The sequence below is a fragment of the Mus caroli genome, chromosome 2 (assembly GCF_900094665.2).
Source record: "Mus caroli chromosome 2, CAROLI_EIJ_v1.1, whole genome shotgun sequence".
In the NCBI taxonomy this organism is placed as follows: domain Eukaryota; kingdom Metazoa; phylum Chordata; class Mammalia; order Rodentia; family Muridae; genus Mus; species Mus caroli.
The window spans coordinates 142,621,567-142,649,041 of NC_034571.1; the positions used below are offsets into that span (position 1 = coordinate 142,621,567).

At 43.3% G+C, this 27,475-nt stretch overlaps 1 protein-coding gene across 1 annotated transcript in view; it reads left to right on the top strand.

The window, feature by feature from the left end:
- Window positions 1-23,233: 23,233 nt before the first annotated feature.
- The window catches only part of Cst7 (cystatin F), an 8,843-nt gene continuing 4,601 nt past the window's right edge, over window positions 23,234-27,475 (top strand). The window contains exon 1 of the mRNA XM_021156760.1: window positions 23,234-23,404. Coding sequence (XP_021012419.1) covers window positions 23,269-23,404 — 136 coding nt within the window. The 5' untranslated portion in view covers window positions 23,234-23,268. The remainder of the gene's footprint in view (window positions 23,405-27,475) is intronic.

Sequence of the window (27,475 nt, forward strand, 5' to 3'; positions counted from 1 at the left end):
AACCCAAGACTACCAGCCCAGGGATGGTCCCACCCACAAGGGGCCTTTCCCCCTTGATCACTAATTGAGAAAATGCCTTACAGTTGGATCTCTTGGAGGCATTTCCTCAACTGAAGCTCCTTTCTCTGTGATAACTCCAGCTGTGTCAAGTTGACACAAAAATAGCCAGTACAGCCATTAACACAGAATTCCTCAATTGAACTCCCTGATGACTAAGCATTCAAATATATGAGCCTGAGGCAGCCATTCTTATTCAAGACATCACATTTCACACCCTGATGCCATAGGCTTGAAGCCATATCATAATGCAGAAATTTAAAAAAGAAAAAAAAAAAAAAAAGAGGGCTAGAGAGATGACTCAGTGGATAACAGGACTGACTGCTCTTTCAGAGATCCTGTGTTCAATTCCCAGCAACCACATGGTGGCTCACAACCATCTACAATTGGGTCTGAAGTCCTCTTCTGGTGTGTCTGAAAAGAGCAATGATGTACATATTATATATAAAATAAATAAATAAATCTTTAAAAAGAAAGAAAATCAACAAGCCCTTAGTCGAATTAAGTAAAATCATAAAGTATCAAAATTAACAAAATCAGAAATGAGAAGGGGAACATAACAACAGACAATGAGGAAATCCAAAGAATCCCTACGTCTTATTTCAAAAGCCTGTACATTCTAAAATTGGAAAATCTAAATGAAGTGGACAAAGTATTGAATAGATTCCCCTTCGCACAGTTAAATCAAGATCAGGTGAACTAAATAGACTTATAACCCCTAAGGAAAAAAAAAGGCAGTGATGAAAACTCATCCAACCAAAAAAAGCCCAGGGCCAAATTGTTTTTTAGCAAAATTAGCAGACTTTCAAAGAAGTGCTAATAACAATATTCCTCAAACTATTCCACAAAATAGAAACAGAAGGGGGCTGGAGAGATGACTCAGTGCTTAAGAGCACCAACTGCTCTTCCAGAGGTGCTGAGCTCAATTCCCAGCAACCACATAGTGGCTCACAACCATCTCTAATGGGATCTGGTGCACTCTTCTGGTGTGTGTCTGAAGTCAGCTACAGTGTACTTGTATAAATAAAAATAAATAAAATAGAAACAGTAGAAACATTGCCATACCCCTTCTATGATGCCATAGTCACCCTGATACCTAAAGCACACAAAGAATTGAAAACAAGGGGAATTTTTCTTATGTACATTGATGAAAAACACTCAATAAAATTCACACAAAGTGAACTGAAGAACACAAGAAAACATCATCTACCATGATGAAGTAGGCTTCATCCCAGGGATACAGGGAAGGTTCAATATTAAAAAAAAATCCATCAACATAATCCATGATGAATTAGCAAGACAACACCCTTCACAATTGCCACAGGTAATATAAAATATCTTGGTGTAAGTCTAACTAAGCAAGAGAAAGACCTGAATAATAAGAACCTCAAGTATCAGACGAAAGAAATTGAGGAAGATATGAGACGATGGAAAGATCTCCCATGCTCATGGATCAGTAGGATTATCATAGTAAGAATGGTCATCCTACCAAAAGCAATCTACAGAGTTAGCAATTTACCATTAAATTCCAACACCATTCTTTATAGACCTTGAAAGAAAAATCCTCAACTTCATACAGAAAAACAAAATCCCTGTGTGACAGGATTTTCCCTGTCCAATCACTAAAATATCAGGGCAGCAGGAGGCCTGCGATTGAACACAGAAAAGGGAGGCAGAGCTAAGAGATAGGGACAGAGAGCATCTTGGAGGGGAGAAGGAGGAAGGCCAAGATGGAGGCAAACGTGAACCAGCCTGGCTTTACCAGCCACAGGTAGTTATGATATCATAAATGTTAGAATATTGGGATAATTTGTCTATTCTAGGTGGGCAGCTTGTACCATTATTATATTAATATAATTATATTAATGGCTTAATATTATTGTATTGGCATCATGTAAATTGAGAATTTACAGATATACAAATCTGACTGGTTAACTATACTCTTTGAGAGTTTTGATTTACTGGGTTACTGATATAGGGACCACCGACTACAGGGTTTTATGACAGAGAAGGAACTAGTGTCTTCAGAGATAAGTGAACCAGATCTCGGAATACAGTGATCAGTCACTGCGGAGGGGTATGGGGATAGCTAGATACAGAGCAAGCAGGACCATGCTGAGGCTGAGAGTAGGCAGCAGGAGTGCAGGAAGTCTACTGCTGGTCTTTTTTAATAGTTACCGTTACATCCCTGTATAGCAAAAATAATCCTATACAATAAAAATAGATGGAGGTGTTGCCATCCCTGTTTACAAGCTGTACTACAAAGAAATCATAATAAAAAAATTTATGTTACTGGCATAGAAGCAAATGGATTGATCAACAGAAATGAACTGAAGACCCTGAAATAAATCCACACACCTATAAACATTAGAATTTTACAAAGAACCGAAACCCATATCAAAAACTGAAAGCATCTCCAACAGCAGGGACTAGTCTATCTGGATTTCTGTATGTAGACCAATGTAATTACATGCCAATTCATCACCTTGCACAAAAAACCAGTCCAATTGATCAAAGACTTCAGCATCAATCACAATACACTAATTCTAATAAAGTAGAAAATAGGGAATAGACTTCAATTCTGGTATAGGAAACAACATTTTGAGCAGAACATCAATATCTCAGGCACTAAGATCAACAATCAATAAATGGGACCTCGCCAGGTGTGGTAGCGCATGCCTTTAATCCCAGCACTCGGGAGGCAGAGGCAGGCAGATTTCTGAGTTCGAGGCCAGCCTGGTCTACAAAGTGAGTTCCAGGACAGCCAGGGCTATACAGAGAAACCCTGTCTCAGAAAAACCACCACCACCAACAACAACAACAACAAAAATAGGACCTCATGAAACTGAAAAGGCAAAGGACACCACCAATAGGACAAAGTGAAAAGCTACAGAATTTAAACTGACATCCAAAAGAGGGCTAAAATCCAAAATATATAGGGAACTCAAGAAGTTAGACACCAACAAAACATCCCAAATAAAAATGGGGTATGGAGCTAAACAGAATTTTCAAAAATAGACTCTCTACTGCCTGAGAAACACTTAAATAAAAGTTCAAAATCCTTAGTCACCTGGAATATGCAAATAAAAATGACACTGACATTTCACCTAACATCCATCAGAATGGCTAAGATAAAAAACTCAAGTGACAACACATGCTGGAGAGGATGTGGAGCAAGGGGAACACTTCTCCATTGCTGGTGGGAGTGAAAATTTGTACAACCTCTCTAAAATTAATTTGGTGGTTTCTCAGAAAACTGGGAATAATTCTACTCATTACCCAGCCATATAACTCCTTGGCATATGCCAAAAATATGTTCCAAAATACCACAGTACACCTGCTCCATTCTGTGCACAAGAGCTTTATTTTTAATACCAGAAACTGGAAACCATCCAGATGTCCTTCAGCAGGAGAACAGCTGGGAAAAAAAAGTCATTTATACAATGGAATACTATTCAATTATTAAAACAAGGATAAATAATGGATCAAACCATCAAAAATCAGATAGCCCAGTGAAGTAACCTAGACTCAGAAGGACATGCATAGTTATGTACTTAATTATATGTGGATTTTAGCCACAAACTATAGGATTTCCATGGTACAATCCACAGACCCAAGGAAGGGAAATCACAAGGAGGGCACAAGGAAGGATGCTAGACTCTCATTCAGAAGAGGAAATACCAGTCTTCACAGGTGAATAGAGGGAGAGAACTGTGTGGGAGATGGGAAGGTGAGGGGAGTGCTGGGAGATAATGTGAGGGGAGAGAGGGTGGAGAGCTGCAGCTGTAGCTATAGGTGGAGGACATCTCTAGGATATGCCAGTGACCTGGAATGGGGAAGGCCCCAGGAAATCTAGGAGGGTGACTCTAGCTGAGATTCACTCCTAGCAGTGGGTGATATGGAGCGTGACCACCTCCTATAGCCAAGCAAGACATGCAGTGAAGAAATGGTGATCCCAACTCACCTACAAAACCTTCTTGCCTACAGGTGTATAGACAAAGAAGAAGGGGAGTCTGAGTGCATGGCCTACCAATGCCTTCACATCCATAGCATTAACAAGAACCAAACCCTGACAATATTAATGATACTCTGTCATGCTTACGCACCAGAGCCTAACCTAACTTTCCTTAGAGCCTCCAGACATCAGCTATCCAAGTCTGAAGTTGAGATTGACCCCCCAAACATTGGAGGGAACTCCAAAAGTCTTGTGGAGGATTTGTAGGAGGGATTGGGAACCCAGAGGGGATAAAAAGTTCACAAGTAGACCAACATAGGCAACTGACCTGGACCCTTGGGTGTTCCCAAAGACTGAACCATCAACCAAAATGCATTCATGGGCTGGTACTGTGCTCCCCTCCCCCAAAAATGTGTAGCATCTGTGCAGCTTGGTATTCAGACACGACCCCCAAATAATGGAGCAGGGAGAGTCCCTGACTGTTGCCTGACTTTGGATACTATTCCCAAAACTAGGCTGCTTATCTTTATGGAAAAGACAATAGTTGAAAATGACTTCCTGTTTACAGTATGAAAAGAAGATGATAATTTACTGCTGTAATGCTTCAGCCAACTTTATTTGTACATCAGTGAGATGGCTCAGTAGGAANTGACTACAGTATACAATGATGGCAACCTGACCTTGAACACCGTATAAAGATGGCCAAAGTAGATGCTATAATGCTGTCACCAAGTCTCTGCTTATCTGTCATGGTTAAAAAACCCATAATCACATTACACACACACACACACACACACACACACACACACTCACTCACACACACACTCACTCACACCAGAAATCCTTTATTCTCTGATATAGCTGTCACTTGTAAGGCTATGCCAGTGCCTGGCATATACAGAAGTAGATGCTCACAGTCATCTATTGGATGGAACACAGGGCCCCCAATGAAGGAGCTAGAGAAAGTATCCAAGGAGCTGAAAGGGTCTGCAACCCTATAGGAGGAACAACAATATGAACAAACCAGTACTCCCCAGAGCTTATGTCTCTAGTTGCATATGTAGCAAAGGATGGCCTAGTCAGCCATCATTGGGAGGAGAGGCCCTTGGTCTTGCGAAGATCATATGCCCCAGTACAGGGGAATGCCAGGGCCAGGAAGCAGGAGTGGGTAGGTTGGGGAGCAGGGTGGGGGAGAGTATAGGTGACTTTCAGGAGAGCATTTGAAATGTAAAAGAAGGAAAATATCTAATAAAAAAAAAAGAGTCACAAGTCACTGCAACGTGTAAAAAAAAAAAAAGTTTTACCACAGAGCTGGCTCTAGCATGGTCATGTCCTTTGCTACCTCTGCCATCTTTGCTGGTGCTGCTAGTGCTGTTGCTTCACTGTTATGTCCATTGCAGGCTGGGAAGGGCCAGATGCTTCTGGAGCCAATCAGTGAGCATTCCAAAGCCTTGTGCTGTGGAAACTGAAGAAAACACCAGGAACATCACTCAACACAGAGCAAGGCTTACAGCCAGCCTCACCTGCAAGGACATGGGAAAGGGCCACCTTTCTGAGCACAGAAAACCTGAGTGGAAGAGGGGCACACAGGTGATGCTTCCTGGCTCAGGCCATTGGGAAGGGATAGTTATTTACAAGGTTATGCACAACTAGATTTTTGTAATTCTTGCCAAAACACTCTTTATTCAGGTCTTCTTGATAGAAGAGGCTCCTGTTGACTGATATGCAGGTAGGGCAAAGCCAGTCCTACAAGTGGGTGGTCTGAGAAGAACAGGAAAAGAGAGACGCATTCTGATTCCTGGAGCACACAGCACATTATGCTAACCAGTGTTGTGAGAGAACACTATCGGAGGCAGCTTTGAGAACTTCCTCACTGGGAAAACTTCTTTTCTGTTATGGCAAGAGCCAAGTGTCCAGGGTAAGGACCTTCTCAAGTCCTCTCCACCCATCACCTCCACTTCTGTGTACATGGGCACGGAGTGATAGCTAGGGCTCTTTATGTTAGTGCCACCCACAGCAATAACATCAACACATGTGGGGAGCCACCCTCACATTCGCCATTACAAGATGGCGCTTACACCCTGTGTTCTAAGTAGTAAACAAGCAAGCTGCACATGTGCCGGGGTAGTTTTCCACTCCATGTGCTCTGCCTTCCCCGTGACGACAACTCTGGTCGATGGGCTGCAGCCAATCAGGGAGCTACACGTCCGAGGCAGAGGACAATCCTCCATAAAAGGGATGGGGTTTCGCCATTCTCTCTCTCTTCTCCTCTTGCTCCTGAAGAAGTAAGCAATAAAGCTTTTGCCGCAGAAGATTCCGGTTGTCCTGAGCGTGTTCTTGCCGGTGGGGACAAAAGCTTGGGATAAACACAGGCCTGCAGAACTGGTCATTTATCAAAGGATCCAGAGTTTGAAAGCTGTGTGGTTGTTGAGAACTCTAGCAGAGTTCTCATTGCAGTTTTGGCTATCAGAAAGAACCTAATAGCAGTTCCACTATAAATACTGATATAATTTTAGGAATTCTTATAGGATCATCATTAAGAATTAAGAAGTTGGCCAGGCATGGTGGCGCATGTCTTTAATCCCAGCACTTGGGAGGCAGAGGCAGAGAAATTTCTGAGTCCAAGGCCAGCCCAGTCTACAGAGTGAGTTCCGGGACAGCCAGGGCGACACAGAGAAACTCTGTCTCGAAAAAAACAAAAAGAATTAAGAAGTCATTTATTTGTCTATATAGCATCATAACAAGACACTATATCTCTGTAGATCTGCAGAAATCTACACCAAAGTGTGAGCTAATACCTAGTGGTTTTTATATAGTTAATAATATCAGGAAAAGTATACCAATAGCAGGAATCTTTCCTAAAATGATATTCTCCAGGACCTTATCTACAGGAGCAAATCTGTCCTTGAGTATGTTAATCCAAGGCAGACTATCTCAGGAAGATCTCCTAGTGATTAATTTATCCTATATTGGCTCCTGACAGTCTGGGTTACCTTACTCAGGACATTTTCTAGTTCCATCCATTTGCGAACAACATTTGTGAAGTTGTCATTTTGAATAGCTGAGTGGTATCCAATTGTGTAAATGTACATTTTCTATACCCATTCTTGCATTGAGGGACATGTGGATTGTTTCTAGTCTCAGGCTGTTATAAACAAGGCTGATATGAACATAGTGGAGCATGTGTCCTTGTTATATGTTGGAGTATCCTTTGGGTATATGCCCAGTAGTGGTATAGCTCAGTCTTCAAGGAGAACTGTTTCCAATTTTCTGAAGAACTGTGAGATTGATTTCCAAAGTGGTTGTACCAGCATGCAGTCCCAACAGCAATAGAGGAGTGCTCCTCTTTCTGCACATCCTAGCCAGCATCTGCTGTCACCTGAGCTTTTGATCTTAGCGATTCTGATTGGTGTGAGGTGGAATCTCAGGTTTATTTTGATTTGCATTTCCCTAATGACTAACGATGTTCAACATTACTTTAGGTGCTTCTCACCCATTCTAGATTCCTCAGTTGAGAAGTCTTTGCTTCGGTCTGTTCCCCAGTTTTAATATGCTCATTTGGTTCTCTGGAGTCTATCTTCTTGAGTTCTCTGTATATATTGGATATTAGTCCTCTATCAGATGTAAAGTTGGTAAAGGTATTTTTGCAATCTATGGTTTGCTGTTTTGTCCTATTGACAGTGTCCTTTGATTACAGAAGCTTTGCAATTTTATTAGATCCCACTTGTGAATTGTTGATCGTAGAACATGAGCCAATGGTGTTCTATTCGGGAAATTTTCCCTGTGACGATGTGTTTGAGACATTTCCCCACTTTCCCTTCTATGAGATTCACCATATCTGGTTTTATGTGGACGTCCTTGATCCACTTGGACTTGAGCTTTGTACAAGGAGATCAGAATATATGCATTTGCATTCTTATACATGTTGGCTGTTGGTTTTCTATATATTGCTTATATTATGTTTAGGTATGTGCCTTGAATTCCTGATCTTTCCAAGACTTTTAACCTGAAGGGATGTTTATTTTGTCAAAGGATTTTTCAGAATTCAACGAGATGATCATGTGATTTTTTTTTTCTTTGAGTTGATTTATATAGTGGATTACATTGATGGTTTTCCAGTTGTGTTGAGTATAGGCTTTTATAGTAAGATCTGATAAATTTTTTAAATTTCCTCAGTTTCTGTTGTTATGTCTTCCTTTTCGTTTCTGATCTTGTTAATTTGGATACTGTCTCTGTGCCCTCTGGTTTGTCTGGCTAAGGGTTTATCTATTTTGTTGATTTTCTCAAAGAACCAGCTCCTGGTTTGGTTGATTCTTTATACAGTACTTTTTGTTTCCACTTGGTTGATTTCAGTCTTGAGTTTGATTATTTCTTGCCATCTACTACTCTTGGGTGAATTTGCTTCTTTTTGTTCTAGAGCTTTCAAGTGTGCTGTTAAGCTGCTAGTATATGCTCTCTCCAGTTTCTTTTTGGAGGCACTCAGAGCTGAGTTTTCCTCTTAGCAGTGCTTTAATTGTGTCCCATAAGTTTGGGTATATTGTGACTAAATTTTCACTAAATTCTAAAAAGTCTTTAATTTCTTCCTTACTTCTTCCCTGACAAAGTTATCATTGAGAGTTATTCAGTTTCCATGAATATGTGGGCTTTCTATTGTTATTAAAGATCAGCCTTAGCCCATGGTGATCTGATAGCATGCATGGGATTATGTCAATCTTCTTGTATCTGTTGAAGCTTCTTTTATGTCTGATTATATGGTCAATTTTAGGGAAGGTTCTATGATGTACTGAAAAGGAGGTATGTTCTTTTGTCTTAGGGTGAAATGGTCTATAGATATCTGTTAAATCCATTTGTTTCATAACTTCTGTTAGTTTCACTGTGTCTCTGTTCAGTTTTTGTTTCCATGATCTGTCCATTGCTGAGAGTGGAGTGTTGATGTCTCCCACTATTATTGTGTGAGGTTCAATGTGTGCTTTGAGCATTAGTAATATTTCTTTTACAAAGTGGGTCTCCTTGTATTTGGAGAATAGATGTTCAGAATTGAGTTCATCTTGGTGGATTTTTCCTTTGATGAGTATGGAGTGTCCTTCCACATCTCTTTTGATAACTTTTGATTGAAAGTCTATTTTATTGGATATTAGACCGGCTACTCCAGCTTGTTTCTTGGGACCATTTGCTTGGAAATTTTTTTCAAGCCTTTTAGTCTGAGGTCATGTCTGTCATTGTCACTGAGTTGTGTTTCCTGTTTGCAGCAAAATACTGTGCCCTGTTTACATATCTAGTCTGTTAGTCTACATTTTTTTTGTTGAGTCCACTGATGTTGAGAGATATTAAAGACCAACTATTGTTGGTTCCTGTTTATTTTTTGTTGTTGTTGGTATTATGTGTGGTTTTCCTCTTGTGAATTTGTTGTGAAATGATTAATGTCTTGGTTTTTTCTTAGGTGTGGTTTCCCTCTTTGTGTAGGAGTTTTCCTTCTATTATCCTCTGTAAGTCTGTATTAGTGGAAAGATATTGTTTAGATATGGTTTTGTCATGGCATATCTTGGTTGCTCCATCCATAAGAGTTTTGCAGGGTATAGTAGCCTTGGCTGGCATTTGTATTCTTTTAGGATCTGCATGACATCTGTCCAAGAACTTCTGGCTATTAGAGTCTCTGTTAAGAAGTCTGGTGTAATTGTGATAGGTCTGCCCTTATATGTTACTTTGGCTTTTTCCCTTACCGCTTTTAATATTCTTTGTTCTGTATATTGAGTGTTTTGATTAGTATGTGACAGGATGAATTTCTTTTATGGTTCAATCAATTTGGTGTTCTCTAGGCTTCTTCTTGTCCACTTATGACCATTTCGTTCTTTAGGTCGTGGAACATTTCTTCTAGGATTTTGTTGAAGATGTTTCCTGGCCCTTTGCATTAAGTATCTTCTCTCTCTTCTATTCCTATTATTCTTAGGTTTGGTCTTTTCATTATGTCCTGAATTTCCTGAATGTTTTGGGTTAGGGGATTTTTGCACTCTGTATTTTCTTTGACTGTTAATGTCAATATCTTCTATGGTATATTCTACACCTGAGATTTTTCTCTTCTATCTCTTGCATTTTTTGGGTGATGCTTGCATCTTGAGGCATAGTGGCTATGGATTCCAGAAGATTAAGACAGGGAGATCTCCAAGTTCAAGGTCATCTGGGATTAAAGGTGTGGTAGAACACACCTTTAATCTGGGCTACACCTTCTTCTGGAGACCATATAAGGACATTGGAAGAAGGGAGTCTGGCTCTTGCTCTCACTCCTTTGACTGCTTGCCATGTGGGACTGAGTAACTGCTAGATCCTTGGACTTCCATTCACAGCTACTACTGAACCATTGTTGGGAGTTGGACTGCAGATTGTAAGTCATCAATAAATTCCTTTACTATATAGAGACTATCCATAAGTTCTGTGACTCTAGAGAACCCTGACTAATACACCAGGGTTGAGCACCTTTGTGATTTATTGATTCTATTTACATGTTTAGAACCTAGGAGGTTTTGTTCAATTCTGTCACCTGTTTGATTGTGTTTTCCTGTATTACTTTAAGAGGTTTATGTGTTTCCTCTTAAGGGCTTCTACTTGTTTACCTGTGTTCTTCTGTATTTCTTTAAGAGAGTTATTTATGTCCTCCTTAAGATCCTCTATCATTTTCAGGGGGTGGGATTTTAGGTCAGAATCTTGCTTTTCTGGTGTGTTGGTGTATCCAAAGCTTGCTGTAGTGGGAGAACTTGGTCTGATGGTGCCCAGTCCCATTTTGGTTTCAGTTGTTTATGCTCTTGTGCTTGCCTCTCGCCATCTGGTTATCTCAGGTGTTAACTGACCTTGCTGTCTCTGACTGGATCCTGCCTCTCCTGTTATGATGAACCTCCTTGAGTTAGGCTATCTCTGCAAACGTGGTTATGACATACCACCTAGGAGTCAAACTGTCTCTGGGTGTAGGCTTGGAGGTGCTAGAGCACTGATCTATTCCTGGGCACAGTTGTAGACCAGAAGGATGGTGTGGCACCAACAGGGAGAAAAGGGCCTGCCTACACTGGGCCCGGTACAGGTTTCAGTTAGGCCAGGTATTGGGGTGGAAGGTATCTCACCTGTTAGCTTATTTGTGACAGACCTCCTGGGAGTCAAATTTTCTCTGGGTGTGGGAGAGGGTCTGGAGGACTGGCTCTACCCCTAGGCCAAGTTGTGGGCAGGAAGGAAGATGTGTGTCTGCTCTGCTGGGTGAATAGGGCCCACCTCTACTAGGCTGTGTGGGGTTCCCAGTTAAGGATGAATTTTTAAGATGGGTCTTCCACATAATTTCTCTGGCAATGCCATGCCTGTTTTGAAGATTCTTAACAGTGATTCACTAACTAAAGTGTGATACTTCTTAAAAAGTGGAATGTTACAGCCCAGAGTGTCTCTGGTCATCTTCACACACTTCACACACTTCAATGGCCACTGATGATCCTCCTCTGTATGTGCATCCAGCACCTTTGTAACTATAAGGTCAAATTTTTTTCAGTGTATGGGGAAGCCCCTAGCTCCCACAAACTCTAGGCTCTGCTTGCTGTAAGAAAGCAAGTGAAATCTAATGCATAGTCTCCCTACTCTGCTATAACCCATTTACCCCAATATATATGTTAACTCCATTGACTTTGGACCTTTTTCCCGTGACCATGAATGTTATTTACCCATGAAGGATTCTTGGTCACTTGGGGCAACCTGAACCCACATTCACTGGCATAGTCAGTCACATTTGGGTTCAAATAAACTCTGGAGCAAGAGCCGTCTTCTACCTCAGCACCAGCCACTAGATGTCAGAGTTGTTCTGAAAATGGCCACATTGCAGCTTTCAAATGAAAGTTACAGCAGGCCACACAGCTCTTACAGAGAAACAGAGGCCATGCATGTATGATCAAATCTCCCAAGCTCTGTCTATTTGATGAAGATAAAAGGACACTAGATGTGTGTTGTGTGACACTACTTCTGGGGAGACTTGTGCAAAGGCCACCTCCCCATAGAGAGGAGACTGGATTATATTAAGGAAACTACTGAAGTCTGACTTGTTGAACCAATGACTTTAATTGAGAAGACAAGGAGGACAGAAATGTCCCATGGAGCAGAAGGACAAAAGCTCACTCGATCTTGATTTTCTGTAGGAAGACAATGTGAAAGTGGGAACCCAATCTCTTTTGGTACAAGACTTGAACCTGCAATTAAATGTGGATGGGGTTCTCTGAGAACTCTCATCCCTATGGGAAAGTTTCTTTTCCAGGAATGAGGGATGGACATGTGACACCTGTCCAGGCAGAGGTAACTCCGATGGCTTCCGATGACTTTGACCTTAAGGAGCTTATCTGAATAGTGAGATCTTCACTGTGGTGTATTCCTCTTACCCTCTGTATTACTTAGAGTTCTCTGGTGGTGCAGAATTTTTAAAACAAATATACATGTTAGCCATTTATTAGAATGGCTTACTGTAGGCTGTGGTCCTGCTATTCCAACAATGGCTATCTACTAACAGACCATCCAAGAATCTACTAGTGGTTCAGTCCACAAGACTGGATGTCTCAGCTCTTCATCAATATATTCCAGGATCCTGAAGAAGCCAGCTCTAATGCCATGTAGGAATGAAGTTGCCAGGGAAAGCAAACAGACAAAGAGAGAACAAGCTTCCTTCTGCCATGTCCTTTAAATAGGCTGCCAGAGAAAAAGTGGATCTTCCTACCTCAAAAGAGCTGGATTAAAAATAGATCTTCCTGCTTCAAATGATTTAATTAAGAAAAAAATTCCTCACAGGTATACCCACCCCCTGGGTTTTAGTTAACTCTAGATATAGTCAAGCTGACAACAAAGACTAGCAATCATGCCTTCTTATTTCTTCTCTCTAGAAGCATCAGCTTTCTTTTTGTGTAATTGCCATCACAAATCACTCTTTTGAGTCATGTGACTCTGAATGTAGATATACCAGCTGGAGCAAAAAACAAAGGCACTGTAATTAGAGTTTTAACCAGGGAGACACTAATTTAAGCAGCTTTGAATTGTTTTGAGGCTCCAAGAAAATGGCAGCTCCCTATAAACTCTAAAACAGCAATTCATTTTTGATATTAGATAAATTAAGCTATTTTATTAGAATGGGGTTAGTACATCCAATTTTCTGTGCGATGGGAGAAGAAATACTTTGCACGGATGGTGAAACTTAGCAGTGTCTCCAGCTGTGGTCAGCCTGGTCTAAACACCAGCCTGCACCTTAATGTACGTATCCTGCAGCCCAAGACACAAGCCCAATTCAGCCAGGCATGGTGGTGTATACCTGTAAACTCAGATATTGAGAGATCAAGGACTGTATGTTTGAGACCAGCCTTAGCTACTTACTGAGAACCTGACTTTGAAAGAAAACAAGAAAAGAAAATGACAGAAAAGCAAACAAGCAAATAGTGAGCTTATCTTAAAGGGGGAATGTCTAAAGCCTGGTTGAAGAAGAGACTCCCATGCTTGTGTTAAGCACCCAAAATGCTTCTCCATTTTTTTTCCTTTCTTAAGTGATAAATCTTATTTTCCCCCTATAAGTCTGTATGTTACCAATCTATTTCGTGCACTCCAATTGTCAAATTTTTAGAAAGAAAATTAACAAAGGCCAAACAAGTTTTGTAATTATAAGCGACAGTATCGCACTGAGTGCCATTATCTCCCTCATATATATGAGGAAACCGAGGCAAGTGCTTAAGGGAAATTGACAGTCGTCATGAAAGCTGGCATGGGAGTCTGTTCACCCACCATACGGACCACTCTTCTAGACTTAGTTTACTTTTTATTATATGTGCATGCATGTGTCTGTGTATGATGTCTTCTATGTGCTCTACAGAGCATATTATTTAGTTGGAAAATGAGATTTCTTATCCCTGGCATGGTAAAAATAAAACCTTGTCCCACAAATACTTCTCAGTATGAAACAAACAACACAATTTTGGACCTGTGAGTCCAAATCCAGTTTAATCCCTGTATCCATATGGTAGAAGAAAAGAACGGACTCTCACAAAGTGTTCTCCAACTTCCATATGTGTCCATTGGTCTGGTTGTGCATACATTAGTACACACAGATAAGCATGTGTGTACACATGTACACAAACAAATTATAAATATGGGCTGGAGAGTTGGCTCAGTGGTTAAGAGTACATACTACTCTTGCAGAGGCTTAGTTTCCAGCACCCATATTAGGCAATTCACACTGACTGTAACTGACAGTTCCAGGGGAAGTGACACCCTCTTCTGACCTCCAAGGGCACCTCCACATACAGGTATACACAGACACATACATATAGTCAGGAACACACATATAACATAAAATAAAAATATATCTTTTAAAAATGTGGACTTTAGGAAAAAAAAAAACATTGCGGTTTCCTGTAGTCAAAGCAGTGTATCCCATTTCAGTAACATTTGCAGAATACATTGATACATATGGTATTGCCTTGGAAGTAGACGACTTTCTACTCTAGTTTTGTGGAGAGTGATTATCATTTGCAACAAATGATGCAGTGAGATGTCACACGAAGTTTCTTACATAATCTTGACAAGTCCCTGGAGGACGAAGTGGTCATTAGAAGTCAGCTTACACGCACTGTCCAGATTACCCACACTGTAAATAGCAAAGCTAGCAGTCAAGCTGTGGGTAACACTAAAATGCTCAGCTAAAAAAAAAAAAAAAAAAAAAAAAAAAAAAAACTGTATCTTTTCTAATCCTCTCATCTTATATGGAAGAATCCTGGAAAACATTTCTTGCCTCCTTCATTTGTCTCTGGCAGTCATTCAGACTGCCAATCTCACAGTTTACGATGCTTTGCTTACTTTATTTGATATTAAGAAATCTGAGACCGGGGCTGGAGAGATGGCTCAGCAGTTAAGAGCACCAACTGCTCTTCCAAAGGTCTGAATTCAAATCCCAGCAACCACTTGGTAGCTCACAACCATCCATAATGAGATCTGATGCCCTCTTCTGGGGTGTCTGAAAACAGCTACAGTGTACTTATAAATAATAAATAAATAAATCTTAAAAAAAAAAATCTGAGAGTAAAATTGCATCTGTTTCTTTCACCAACTCCACTGCAGCAGAGCAGCAGCAGTCACCAAATTGCCTTCCAAGGAAGTGCAAGGCTCTGTGTTCAGATCCCCAGCACCTGTATAAATAGCCATATGTGGTGCTACACAGCTGTAACTAAAACTGAGGAGTGGAGGCAAGGACTGAAAGAGGCCCAGAAATCACCAGCCATCACCATATCAGTGATGTCTTCGTAAAAGACTCTGTCTTAAATGGTAACACGAAGGGTACTAGAGAAAGACGGTGGACCTTGGCCTCCATGCACACTCACTTGGTCCTGTGCATACCCTCATATCTACATGCACACGTGATGCACATTCTCACACTTACCCCAAAACACAAGAGAGCACTTAATACTTAGAAATTCAACACGCAATTACCCAGGAATTCATGGAACGAAACATGCACCAACTGACATATAAACAGAAGCACATACACAGAAGCAAGGGCAAGATGCACATAGCAGTCATAAAGAATGAAAAATTATCAGCTTCGAGAAATGGACATAAATTGAGATTACTGTATTTGATGAATAAATACAGTGTAACAAAGACAAATTATCATGATATCTCATATATTAGGAATCTTTGTGCTATAGAGGTGGATTTAAGTTAAGGGAGGGTTAGGATGGGATTGGAAGATCAAAGAGAGGGTGGGGTAGACAGTACCAGAGTAGACCAAGTTTACATGATAAAAGTGCATGTATGTAAATGTCAGTGAAATTCCTCACTTTGTACAACTAATTCATACCAATGAAAATTGAAAATAAGAAAGAAGGCACAAGGGGCTGGAGAGATGGCTCAGCCGTTAAGAGCACTGACTGCTCTTCCGAAGGTCCTGAGTTCAAATCCCAGCACCCACATGGTGGCTCACAACCATCCATAATGAGATCTGATGCCCTCTTCTGGTGTGTCTGAAGACAGCTATAGTGTACTTACACATAATAAGTAAATCTTAAAAAAAAAAAAAAAAAAAGAAGGCACAAATTTAAAGTGATAAAAATAAAATGCAAAGTCAGAGAAAGAAAAACAGAAGATAATTAACTTAGCAATATACCATAACAAGAAGACAAACCTGAATTCAAAAATCTCCAAATGCATAAAGTCACATAGCCCAAAAACTGAGAAGACTCTAAGTGCAACAAAACTGGCGGGGGTCAGGGGGAGTTAATTATGAGAAAATGTAGCAGATGATCAATGTCAAAGTCCAATCAATCACCACCATCCAAACCTACACCAATCACCAACTTCTCTAAGTCCAACCACCAACTTTTAGGTGCCACCAAACATCTCTCTGCACATTGATAAACCCAGGCTCAGCCAGTGCATTACACGGATAGCTGTCTGTTATTCCTCACAATTACATGGCTCCCGATGAGATCACAGCATCAGTGGATCAATCACAGCTGGCACAACCCACTGTACCTTTTCTCATTTCATGTCACCATGGGCTATCTCTACTAGTTGATTTCCATTTCACAGGGAACATCTACATAACACGCAGCAACTCAAGGGACAAAGGCTTTACTTTGGCTCATGCTTTGAGAGGTACGGAAGGCATGGTGGTGGGAGCAGTTGGTGCCCAGACAAGAATCTATGAAGTGACTAAATACATTGGCTCTTTCCCTTCCCTAACAGGTCTACCTGTTCTTACAGCTAGGCCCAACCTCCTCTGCTTTCCACACTTCCTAAGCTGCGCTGCCTGGTAAAAACTCACACATGAGCCTGCGCTGGACATTTCACATCACATAAACCTTAACAAGAGCCTTTTCTTTTATTTACTATGATAATGAGACAACGAGAATGATAATTATGGAGCCTGCTAGAGTGGTTTGGTGTGCTGTGCTCTGATCCCTGCTGCTGGGTCTTGTGAAGTGCAATCAGGCAAGCTCTGAAGTTTCAACATAGTTTACACAGTTTCCATATGCACCCAGGAGCGGACCCTGTGCCACAGCCCTCTGCATCCCAATCACACCCAGCAAAAACTTGTCCCCCAGGAGTATTGACACTCCCAAGCTCACAGGAAATCCAGGGACAAAGAGTGGAGCAGAGATTGAAGGAAAGGCCATCCAGAGACTGCTCCCCCTAGGGATCCATCCCATCTGCAGACACCAAACCCAGACACTACTGCTGATGCCAAGATGCACTTGCTGATAGGAGCCTGGTATGGCTGTCCTCCAAGAGGCTTTGCCAGCACCAGACCAATACAGATGCAGATACTCATAGCCAACCATCAGACTGAGCACAGGGACCCTAATAGAGGAGCTAGGGGAAAGACTGAAGTTAAAGGGGTTTGCAACCCCATACGAAGAACAACATCAACCAACCAAAACCCCTCAAAGCTCCCAGGGACTAACCACCAACCACAAAAGTACACATGAGGTGACCCATGGCTCCAGCTGGATATATAGCAGAGGATGGCCTTATCTATCATCAATGGGAGGGGAAGCCCTTGATCCTGTGGAGACCCGATGCCTCAACATAGGGTAATGTTAGGGCAGTGTGACAGGAGTGGGTGCTTGAGTCGGGAGCTCCCTCATAGAAGCCGGGGGTGAGGGATGGAATGGGGGTTTGCAGAGGGGAAACCAGGACGGGAGATAACATTTGAAATGTAAACAAATAAAATAACCAATACAAAAGAATGATAATTATGCATGGAACTGATATTTACTAGTTAGTCAGGGAACCAGTGTGATGCTGCAATGGCTTTTGCAACTCTACCTAATATTAATTTTTAAAAACTTCATTATATCTATACTCAATGTATTCATTTTTTATTTTTCATGTATTGAGATTATACTTGTATAATTTTCTCCTTCCCTTTCCTACCTCTGAACCCTCATATATCCCCCAGCTCTTTCAAATTCATAACATATAAATGTAATATATAATACCATAGATATATTTAAAAATCACATTATATATACATATATACATAATAAATATTCAAAAATATAAGCACAACCTGCTCAGTCTGTATACCAGTACTTGTCTGCATGTTTTCAAGGCTAGCAATTCAGTATTTGAGGCCCAGTTAGTATGCTCTTCCCTAAGAAAGACCATTTCTGCAGCTCTCAGTATCCCTCAATTGCTAATAGTTCTTTGTTAAGGGTTGAGGCATCATGAGGTTTTTTGTTTTTTTTGTTTTTGTTTTTGGGGGTTTTGTTTTTGTTTTTGTTTTTGTTTTTTGTTTTTTTGTTTGTTTGTTTTTTGTTTTTTGGCTTTTCGAGACAGGGTTTCTCTATATAGCCCTGGCTGTCCTGGAACTCACTCTGTAGACCAGGCTAGCCTCAAACTCAGAAATCCTCTTGCCTCTGCCTCCCAAGTGCTGGGATTAAAGGCATGCGCCACCACGCCCGGCGCATCATGGGTTTTTACCCACCTACAACAGCATGCCTGGACTTGGAATCCTTGTTCAGTTCATGTTTCGACAGCAGTGCTGATGATTTTTCATAGGTGTTGCTTCCACCATGTATAGGAGACACAGTTTACAGCAAACTACATGATTCTCCTGCTTTTCAATCTTTCCACTCCCTCTTCTGAAATGTTTCCTGAGCCATAGGTGCAGGAATCGTTTCGTAGGTGTACCCATTTGGGGCTGAGCTTCACATCCTTGCACTTTGATTGGTTGCTGTTTTCTAGAATGGTCTCTGTCTGTTGCAAAGAGAAATTTCCTTGAGGAAGGATGAGGGCTACACTTACCTGTGCACACAAGAACAAAAATTTAGAATGTTAGGGATTATGCTAGTTTAATAGAGTAGCAGACATAGGTACTTGTACTCCAAGATCCATGACTAGCCTTGTGTCCTTGGCTAGGTTTCCAGTACCAGGCTTGGTTTCTCTCTGGTTGAACAGGGAAGTCTTAAGTCCAAATTAGAGAGCTGTTGATGACTGCCAGAGTATGCCTGTATTACCGCACCTTTAGAGTTATCAATGCCATGCTGATTGTTGCTATAGTTCATATTGTTGTAGTCATAGTTTGGAACGACTGTTGGTTCCTTCCCTTTTTTGGAAGTTACATGCACCTCCTGGTACCATGAAGGCTAGTTCTGAGGGAAGAAGTATTCAGGTCAGTTCTAGCTCACGGCCCTCTTTAGATCTAAGATTTTGTTTTTACATGATCTAAGACTCTAACATATCCAAAAATATTAGTTATCTCTAATTGGACATGATACATACATGGTTGGGAAGGGGAGTTGAAACGAGGCACTTCCTTTCTTCAAGGTGGCTAATGAAGGGAGAACCATCAGGGGGTTCCCTGTTGATGGAAAGACAAAGGAGAAACCAGAAGACATAGATCTGTGGCTCATTTGACCCAAAACCTTAAAAAAATATGTCTGATATTTTCTGCACTCGAGCCTGGTCACATTTATCCTGGAGGATGGAAAGCATGTGGTCTAGCAGGAAATAGCCAACATTGTATTAGCCTACAATTCCTCTCTTTTGAGGGAGGAGGACACTCATTTGATTCTTCAGATTGTCTGCTTCCACTTTGCATGTACACACTTAATAGCCTGCCAGCATAGGCTTTCAACAGTTGGCAACCCCTACCCCTGGTCAAGGAGGATCTCAGGTTGGCACAGGTAACAGCAGGCACTTCTCTCAGTTTGATGCTCCTTGGTGATGTACTATCAAGGTCCCTTAGAAAGGTCCATGGTGGGACACCCCAACTGCCGCACCAAACAACTCCACTCAAGCAGGAAACAGTAAGATCACCATCACCTACACTGCAAAGAGCAGCTGGGGTGACCTCTTCAGAAGGCTGGTCTGGAATGATGAGAATGTGAAGTAAAACTAGCCAGGCAGTTTTAGGGCATGGACACTAAAGAACAGCAGTTCCCAGAAGGTCTGCGATCCTATCTGCAGTTCTGTCCTTGGCCAGAGTCCAGAAATGCCAGAAGGAAGTCCTGGTTTCCTGTCATCTTCTCTCCTCTTTGTGTAACCAATGCCAACTGTGTGACCGCTCATGCCTCACCCCACTTCCTGCTGTTGATCCTATAAAAAGCTGCCAGACTAGCAGGTGCTTGATGGTACCCCTTGATGGCACTATTCCTGGAACCTGCTCCTGTTATCCAGTAGCTCTGCCTTCTTTCCCCTAAGCAGCCAGTAATACAACTCTTTTCTAAAACTCACCCTCTCTGTCCCATGAATTTCATTCTTCAAATTCATACAAGAACCTAGAGCCACTGAAAGTTTTGTATGACCTTGAGTTTCCAGAACCCTGACTCCTGAGTAAATAAGTCCACCTAGATGAAGAAAGTCTCTGTCAAACCCAAAGACAGAACCACCACCACCACCACCACCACCACCACCACCCCTCTCCACTTCAGATCTTGTGAGAAATCAAAACTAAAAGGGAAACAACGTGTAGTAGCTGACACTAAGCAATACAGCCTGAAAAGTCCAGTGACACATCAAAGAAGGTCCACAGTGAAATGGAGAACAACCTGGGTGCCTACCATAGATCTGAGTGTAGCACACAGGGGTCTGGGCTCCTAACCCACCATAGAGACATCCCTCAGGTTGCTGGACAGGGTCAGGTCCATACCCATGTGGCATCACACTTGCTGTCCCAAGTACAGGAACATTACTTAAGCAGCTGCCTACAATGACATCCTAAGGACATTCCCAGTACTCAGGGACATCCCCTACAGTGCTCACAGTATAGGTCCAGTTCTCTGGGGGCTTCTTGTAAGAGGATCCCAGAAAAGGCTCATCTCCAGGAACCTGCTTGAATACAGTCCCCCTCCCCCTAGGACAAGCCTTTACCAAAGGGGGTTTATCGTATCATAATGGTCATGGAAGGGTCAGTATCCAGAAGACCAGATAAACAGGATGCTCCCTAATGTAGGCTCAGTACCCAGAAGACATCTATACTTACTTCATGGAAGGAAGGACAAGCACACTGAGGGCTGCGCTCATGCTGGAAACAGTGAGGACCAGTAACAATGCTGTTGAACTTACATTGCTCCTAGGGCAGACCCAATATCAAGAGGGTTATCCACATATGTCCTCAAGGCTAGCCCATTGCCTATGGGAACTGCCTCATTGCTGAATTCAGGTACCTTATCCTGGGAGCCACTAGCACACTGAACTCCATGTTAGGCCCCAGTACCCAGGGGGCCAGCTGAGAACTGCCTACCAGAGTATTGACTGGTACTTGTGAGCCCATCTGCATACTTTTCAGGTTAGAGTCAATACCCAGGTGGCCATGAGCACACTGCGTCCAATGGAAGGCCCAGTATCCAAAGGAACAATTCCAGGCTAGTCTACTTAAAGCCCAGTACCATGGGGTACCTCACACATTTGCCACTTCAAGCCCTGTGCCACAATCTGGCTTGAGGACAAGGGCAGTACCTCAAAGACCACTTGCACTCTACAACCTATGCATGTGTAGCTCCAACAAGTAGGAGATGACCCACCCTGGCCAAAATGCATCCTTAGTACCCAGGGGCTGTCTACATGTTGACCTAAGGACAGGCACAGTCCTTAGGTACCTCAGGGACTTCACCACAGCTGACCTTAACTCATGCTCAATCCCCAGGATTAGCCCACTGAGGACACCACCTCTTTCACTGAGAATTCAGGCACTCAATACCCCTGCTTCCCTGGAATCTTCCTGTGTCTTCCATTCCAACATACAGGATCCCATTCTTTTGCAAGCAGTGTTCTCACTCCCAAAGCTTCCTGAAAATCTGGACTTCAACTTCTCTCCAGATTCCTGGAGGATGGGACTCTGCATTTTATTTTCAGCAATCTCAAGAACTATACAAGATGAGGTTCTCCTTAGGGGCTCCACAGAAGCTTTCAGACTTTATGTAGTACAGAGCAGGGAATCCAAATCCCTGAATTATCTTTGTTCTGCACCACACTGGCCTGAAGACCAAGCAGCCAGTCTAGCTTCATCTCCTGCTCCCACCTAGACTACTGATGCTCTGGTTACTGCTAGAAATACAACACGTGGATTATGTTCTGACTCCCAACCTCTCAGTGGATGTTTGAAACTGAAGCGGGCACTACTCTATCCCATCTATACTGAAGACATTGTGTCCCAGACCCTAGCAGCCAAAAATAAGGACCCCAAGATCAAACAAGAGAGGACCATAGAGGTTGTCATAACAGCTACTACTTACTGAATACTACCTGCAGCACCCAGAAACCTATTGGGATCTCAGATTACATAGTTTGTCCATGTCCCGCAGACCCTATCTGCCCTGTTTGGAATTTAGTAGGATCCAGCACAATTCACCTGGATCAGACCCCCTCCACCGCTGCCCCGAGCATCCCGGATCTGACTATATCTGTATGTCAGGCAGCCTGGGAGGCCCATGTGTCTCCTGGGGGCAAGTAAGACCCCAGGCATCCTTCCACACTACCTTCCTAGCCTAGTTCTGAGAGACAGATATACCTCTCCACACTGAAGCTGATTACAGCTTGCTTTCCTCCTACCCTGAGCCTTTATGCAAAAGAAACTCCAATGTTTCACAAGTCCCCAGAGGTAACTGAGGTACATGGGCTGTTCCTAGTCTAATGACAGCAAAGCCTAGATTCAGATTCAGATAACTGGGTATAGGTACCCACTCCAAACCATGGGCTGAAAGTAGAGGCATGGCCAGAATCAGACCTCTGTCTACGTAATTTCCTCTCCTTAGAAGGCTTTGAGCCCAGAGTGGGCCATGATCAGTATCTCAGCTCTCATGGTGCTGAGCTCCTGTTTGAGGCACAGAAGCCACGCGCCAATGTTCCTTCCCAAGTATGAATAGCTTTCCTGCAGGTAAGATAACCCCTCAGACCCAGACAGCATAGTTTCTTGTCTCTTGAAGGGGGCTATTCTGAATACTAGAATGCAGGAGGGGAGAGAGGCTATACATGTAGAAGGACAGTCAAGTGACTACTTTTGAAAATCCCCTGGTTTCTTCACATCAGCATCTCCCGTGTGTGGTGAATGGTAGGAAACTGCCCCCTCCCACCCCGGGAAGGAGAGAGAGTGCTTTGCTCGTGGGTCTCACTTCTCTCCCCTGCCTCCCCCTGCAAATGATCACAGCTTGGAAACTTCTTTAAAGGAAGTGGTTGCTCTTGTGGCCCCAAGTCCTGAAGATGAAGCGCTTCTGGTTAAAATGATTCAGCAAGAAACCACGCCCCACTGAAGCTACCCCACCATGCCCTGGTCCTGGAGCTGTACTTGCCGAGCACTTGGCCCACTACATGCTCCCTGCATTCCCCCAGCCATGTGGCTGGCCATTCTGCTTGCCCTCTGCTGCCTAACTTCTGACACCCATGGGGCACGCCCCCCAGGTAAGAGAAGGGTCATCTGGCCCCATCCCAGAGTACTGTTCTGACCACCTTTTAGTCGAAGTATGGGGAGCCTGGCCTGTTAGTCTTGCATCTTTCTTAGGACACTCTTGGAACCCTGTGAAAGACCCTGGCAAGGGGCTGTGGATCCTGGCAGCACTTCTTCTAAGCAGAATAGACATCAGGGATCAAGCATAACAGCAGCCACAGGGATAAAGAGAACAACTTCTGTTCTTTTCTGTTCAAGGGCCTCACTCAGTCTATATATGACAGCTTTACTTTTCTAATTGACTTTACTGCAGAGACCCCAGTAAGATATGTATTATGCAAGTCAGCATGCTAGTGGCCAGTGAGGGGTGGCAGCCGCCTATGTTGGAAAGCTGAGATACAACCAGGCTAGCTAGCTTGCTAACCATCAGCCATGAGTGCCTGTTTCCCTACAGAGAGCTGGAAGATGTCTGCCCCAGCAAGCAGATTCAGAACATAGATAAAGTTTGAGGGCCCTGCCTCTAACTGACAAAAAAGCTGATAACTGACCATCTCCCAGTAGATGAAGACAGCGCTTATGCATAAGGCTTTTGTCATTCTTCCTCCTTAAAGCAGGCTGGGAGGCAGTGAAAGGGAATACCCAAGAGACACCAAGGACATAGAATCCCCCTTCACAGCAATTAGGTGCCAAGAAGTAAGTGTAGAGACACAGTAGGGCATAGCCTCCAAATCTAAGACCCAAGTAGATGCTGTGAATGGGGCACTGTGGACACAGGGCAGTAATGGGTAGGGGAGCTTCTGTTCTGAGGATGAGGATGGACCACAGCAGTTCGGGGGCCATTGGCAAAGAGGTGTTAACTGGTAAAAGAGGAGATAGCACTAAGCACAGACCAGGCCACAGACCTTGCCGCTCCATGTCCTGCTCCCCGTGGTCTTAGTGCTCACGAGGAGGCCCTTCCTGGCCTACCTACGATTCCTCTGCCCCAGTTGTCCAGAGAGAAGCTGGTGTTCATGCTGCAAAGCCCTCTTGGCCTATGTGAGAGATCTGGGGAAGACATTGGCACTGGCTATCTCACCGATCCTGGGGTTTCCGTTTTTTATACTCGGTGTTTTGAAGATGCTGTGTTTGCCTCTTCTGAGGCCTAATTCAACAGAGTGGCCACATCTACCACATTATAGTTAACACCGCAGGACAGCTGTTGGGGGAGATATTGGAGGACTGCCAGTTCCCTGTCTCTACCATGTTAACTTCCCCCAAATTTGTGAGCTGAAAGGAATCCTCTCCATTCTCCTGCCCTCAACAGCTTCTCTGAGCCACCCCCTTCAGGCCTCTCTGCCCAGACCCAAATAAACAGCACCCTCACACTGGAGCCTGGGAATACTACAAGCCCCTTATACATCATCTCAAGCCCCATATACACCATCTCAAGCCCCATATACACCATCTCAAGCCCCNTATACACCATCTCAAGCCCCATATACACCATCTCAAGCCCCTTATACACCATCTCAAGCCCCATATACACCATCTCAAACACCTTATACACCATCTCAAGCCCCATATACACCATCTCAAGCCCCATATACACCATCTCAAGCCCCATATACACCATCTGAGAAGTCCGGAACTTCCTTCAGCCTGCCCTTTGAGATGCCAGTAACTGGTTCTTACCTGAATGTCTTAGAGAAAGTAGCTCAGTGATGATCTCACAAAGTGCTTATAGGCCTGGGGTACAACAGTGCCCACCACTGCCTGCAAGTCAATGGCCAGGCCTTTGCTCTGCTGTGCTAATGAACCACATCTCTACCCACTATGGTTCCTCCCTTCCTGATGCTTCCATTAAGGCCTCCGATGCAAAATGGGGTACTCTCAAGCTCCTCTCAAACAGCTGGGAACCTTGACCTCTAATGATTCATATTCATATTCTCATTCTCTCTCCCTCTTCCCTCCCTCCCTCCTTCCCTTTTTCCCTCCCTCCCTTCCTCCCTCCCTCCCTTGCTCTCTCCCTCTCTCCTTCCCTCCCTTCCCTACTTCCTGTGGAATTCTGGAATCCTCTGTGAGCCAAGGCAAAGCAACAGGGATACTGAATGTGTCTGATCTGAGCATATGGCATAGCTCTGTGCCTAGGAGTTAAACTGCCCCAAGCAGTATCCCCAATCTTCAGAATTTAGGAAATTGCCACATTCATTGTCTCTGCCTCTTAGCTGTTGGTGAGAATGGGGAGCCTTCTTTCTCAATGTGTCACTTCTTCCACAAAGGTTCCCTGCTGGTGGTCACCGTTTGCCTCATCGCCTGCCCCTTTCCAGTAGGACTTGCAGAGGAGGGCTGTTTGCTTAGGCAAGAAACCTGCAGCCATGTAGCCACCTGCTCTGCATAGCAAGGGCTAAGGGCATAACTAGGCCTGGGTATACTGGATTCCCACAGAAAGTTCTAAAAGCTGTTCTAGGTTGGGTCTAGGCCTGAATGGGCCGCTGACATAGATTTCCCATGAACATGTTTGTCCTCAAAGATCCTTGCTGCAGTCATATCATACCTGATATGGTACTGGGTGATACTGACTCTACTGCTTCGTGCAAACTGCCTTGTTTATTCTTATCCTTCGAGGTCAGTGTTATCATCATCCTCATTTACAAATGGAACATGGAGGCTCAAAAAGGTTAAGGAGCTTGCCCAAGCTAGCACAGCCAATGAGAACAGCTGAGATTCTAACACTGGATGTGTCCCAGTTGGTAAAGACAAGAGTTAATCAGAGAAAAAAAAAAAAAAAGGAGACAATGCTGCCTCAAAGAAGCCCACCCCACCCTCATCACTCAGGACCTCAAAGCATAAGAATCACCCACAGAACTCATGGGAAAGACACAGACTCAATGGATTTTGATGGTATAGGTGAGGGGCCCTAAGAGGTAAAGGTGTGGGTGGCTCATCAGCAGCTGGGCAGAGCTTGGCATTTGTCTTATCACCATTCCAGTCCTCGGACTTCCTCGGCTTCTGTGAGAACATCAGAAAGGGCTTGAGAGCAAACTAGAACAGTCCAGAGGAGACTGTACAGGACTCAGCTATGAGACATCTACGGACCAGACCAGATCCCAAAGCCATACTGGACAAGAACACTGACAGCATGCTACTTACTTAGGATAAAAAGCCTTAGGGGCCCATGCCTAGAAAGCCTGGAAACAACTATAAGCTGTAACTGGCTCTTGGTCTCTAGCTTGGAAGCCCTTTGCTGGGAGAGACCCTGCTTGGTCAAGCACGGTTGGCCTCCCTTTCCTAAGAGAAGATGGGATGTCTCAACGTCATGTGTTCCAATGATCACAGCTTCTCTACTATACCACTCTCCCCTCAGCCCACAGAAGACCTATAGCGGGCGGCAGATAGATGATGCTTGCTGTACTGTCCTGGCTCCCCTCACTCGGGTTTAAATAAGCAAGGAGAACAGCCTTCTCTAGTGTTTCACTTGAGGTTCTCTGATAGACTGCCGATATCCAGGAAGGACCTCCCTGTTCTCCTGATACCCTTACCCTCTCGTATCTGCTGTGACAGGTTCCCCTGCTAAAGACTGACCAACAGGCCTGACCACTATGCCTTGGGTATCATGATTCTAGCAGCCACATGGACAAACAGCCTGCTCGTGTTTAATAAAAACCTGACTCCTTCACTGGCCCCAGAGCCTGAAACCTTCCCCAAGCTCTGACAGAAAAGCCTTCTGGTGGGACCCAACTTTCCTGTCCCCCAGTTCTGAGGTGTCATTTACCTACAGTATTAATTCCTAACCCCCAGTTCGGTAAAAGCTATTTCTCCAACTACTTCCTCTGGACCTCAATTACTATCTACTCAGTCACTTGGATAGAGGGATCACTTGTCCCCAAAAGGAACTTGGTATCTAGAGTTGAAACAACAGCACAGCCACACCAGCCAGCACCTGCATCTTGGTGTCCAGTCTAGACAGTCACCAAATACTTATATCGATAAAGTCTAAAAAGTTTACCAATCTAATGCCCTGCTATCCCATTCCCTCCACTAACTTTGAGCTTTTTATTTTCATTGCATTTTAATTGGTTTTTTTTTTTTTTTTTTTTTTTTTTTTT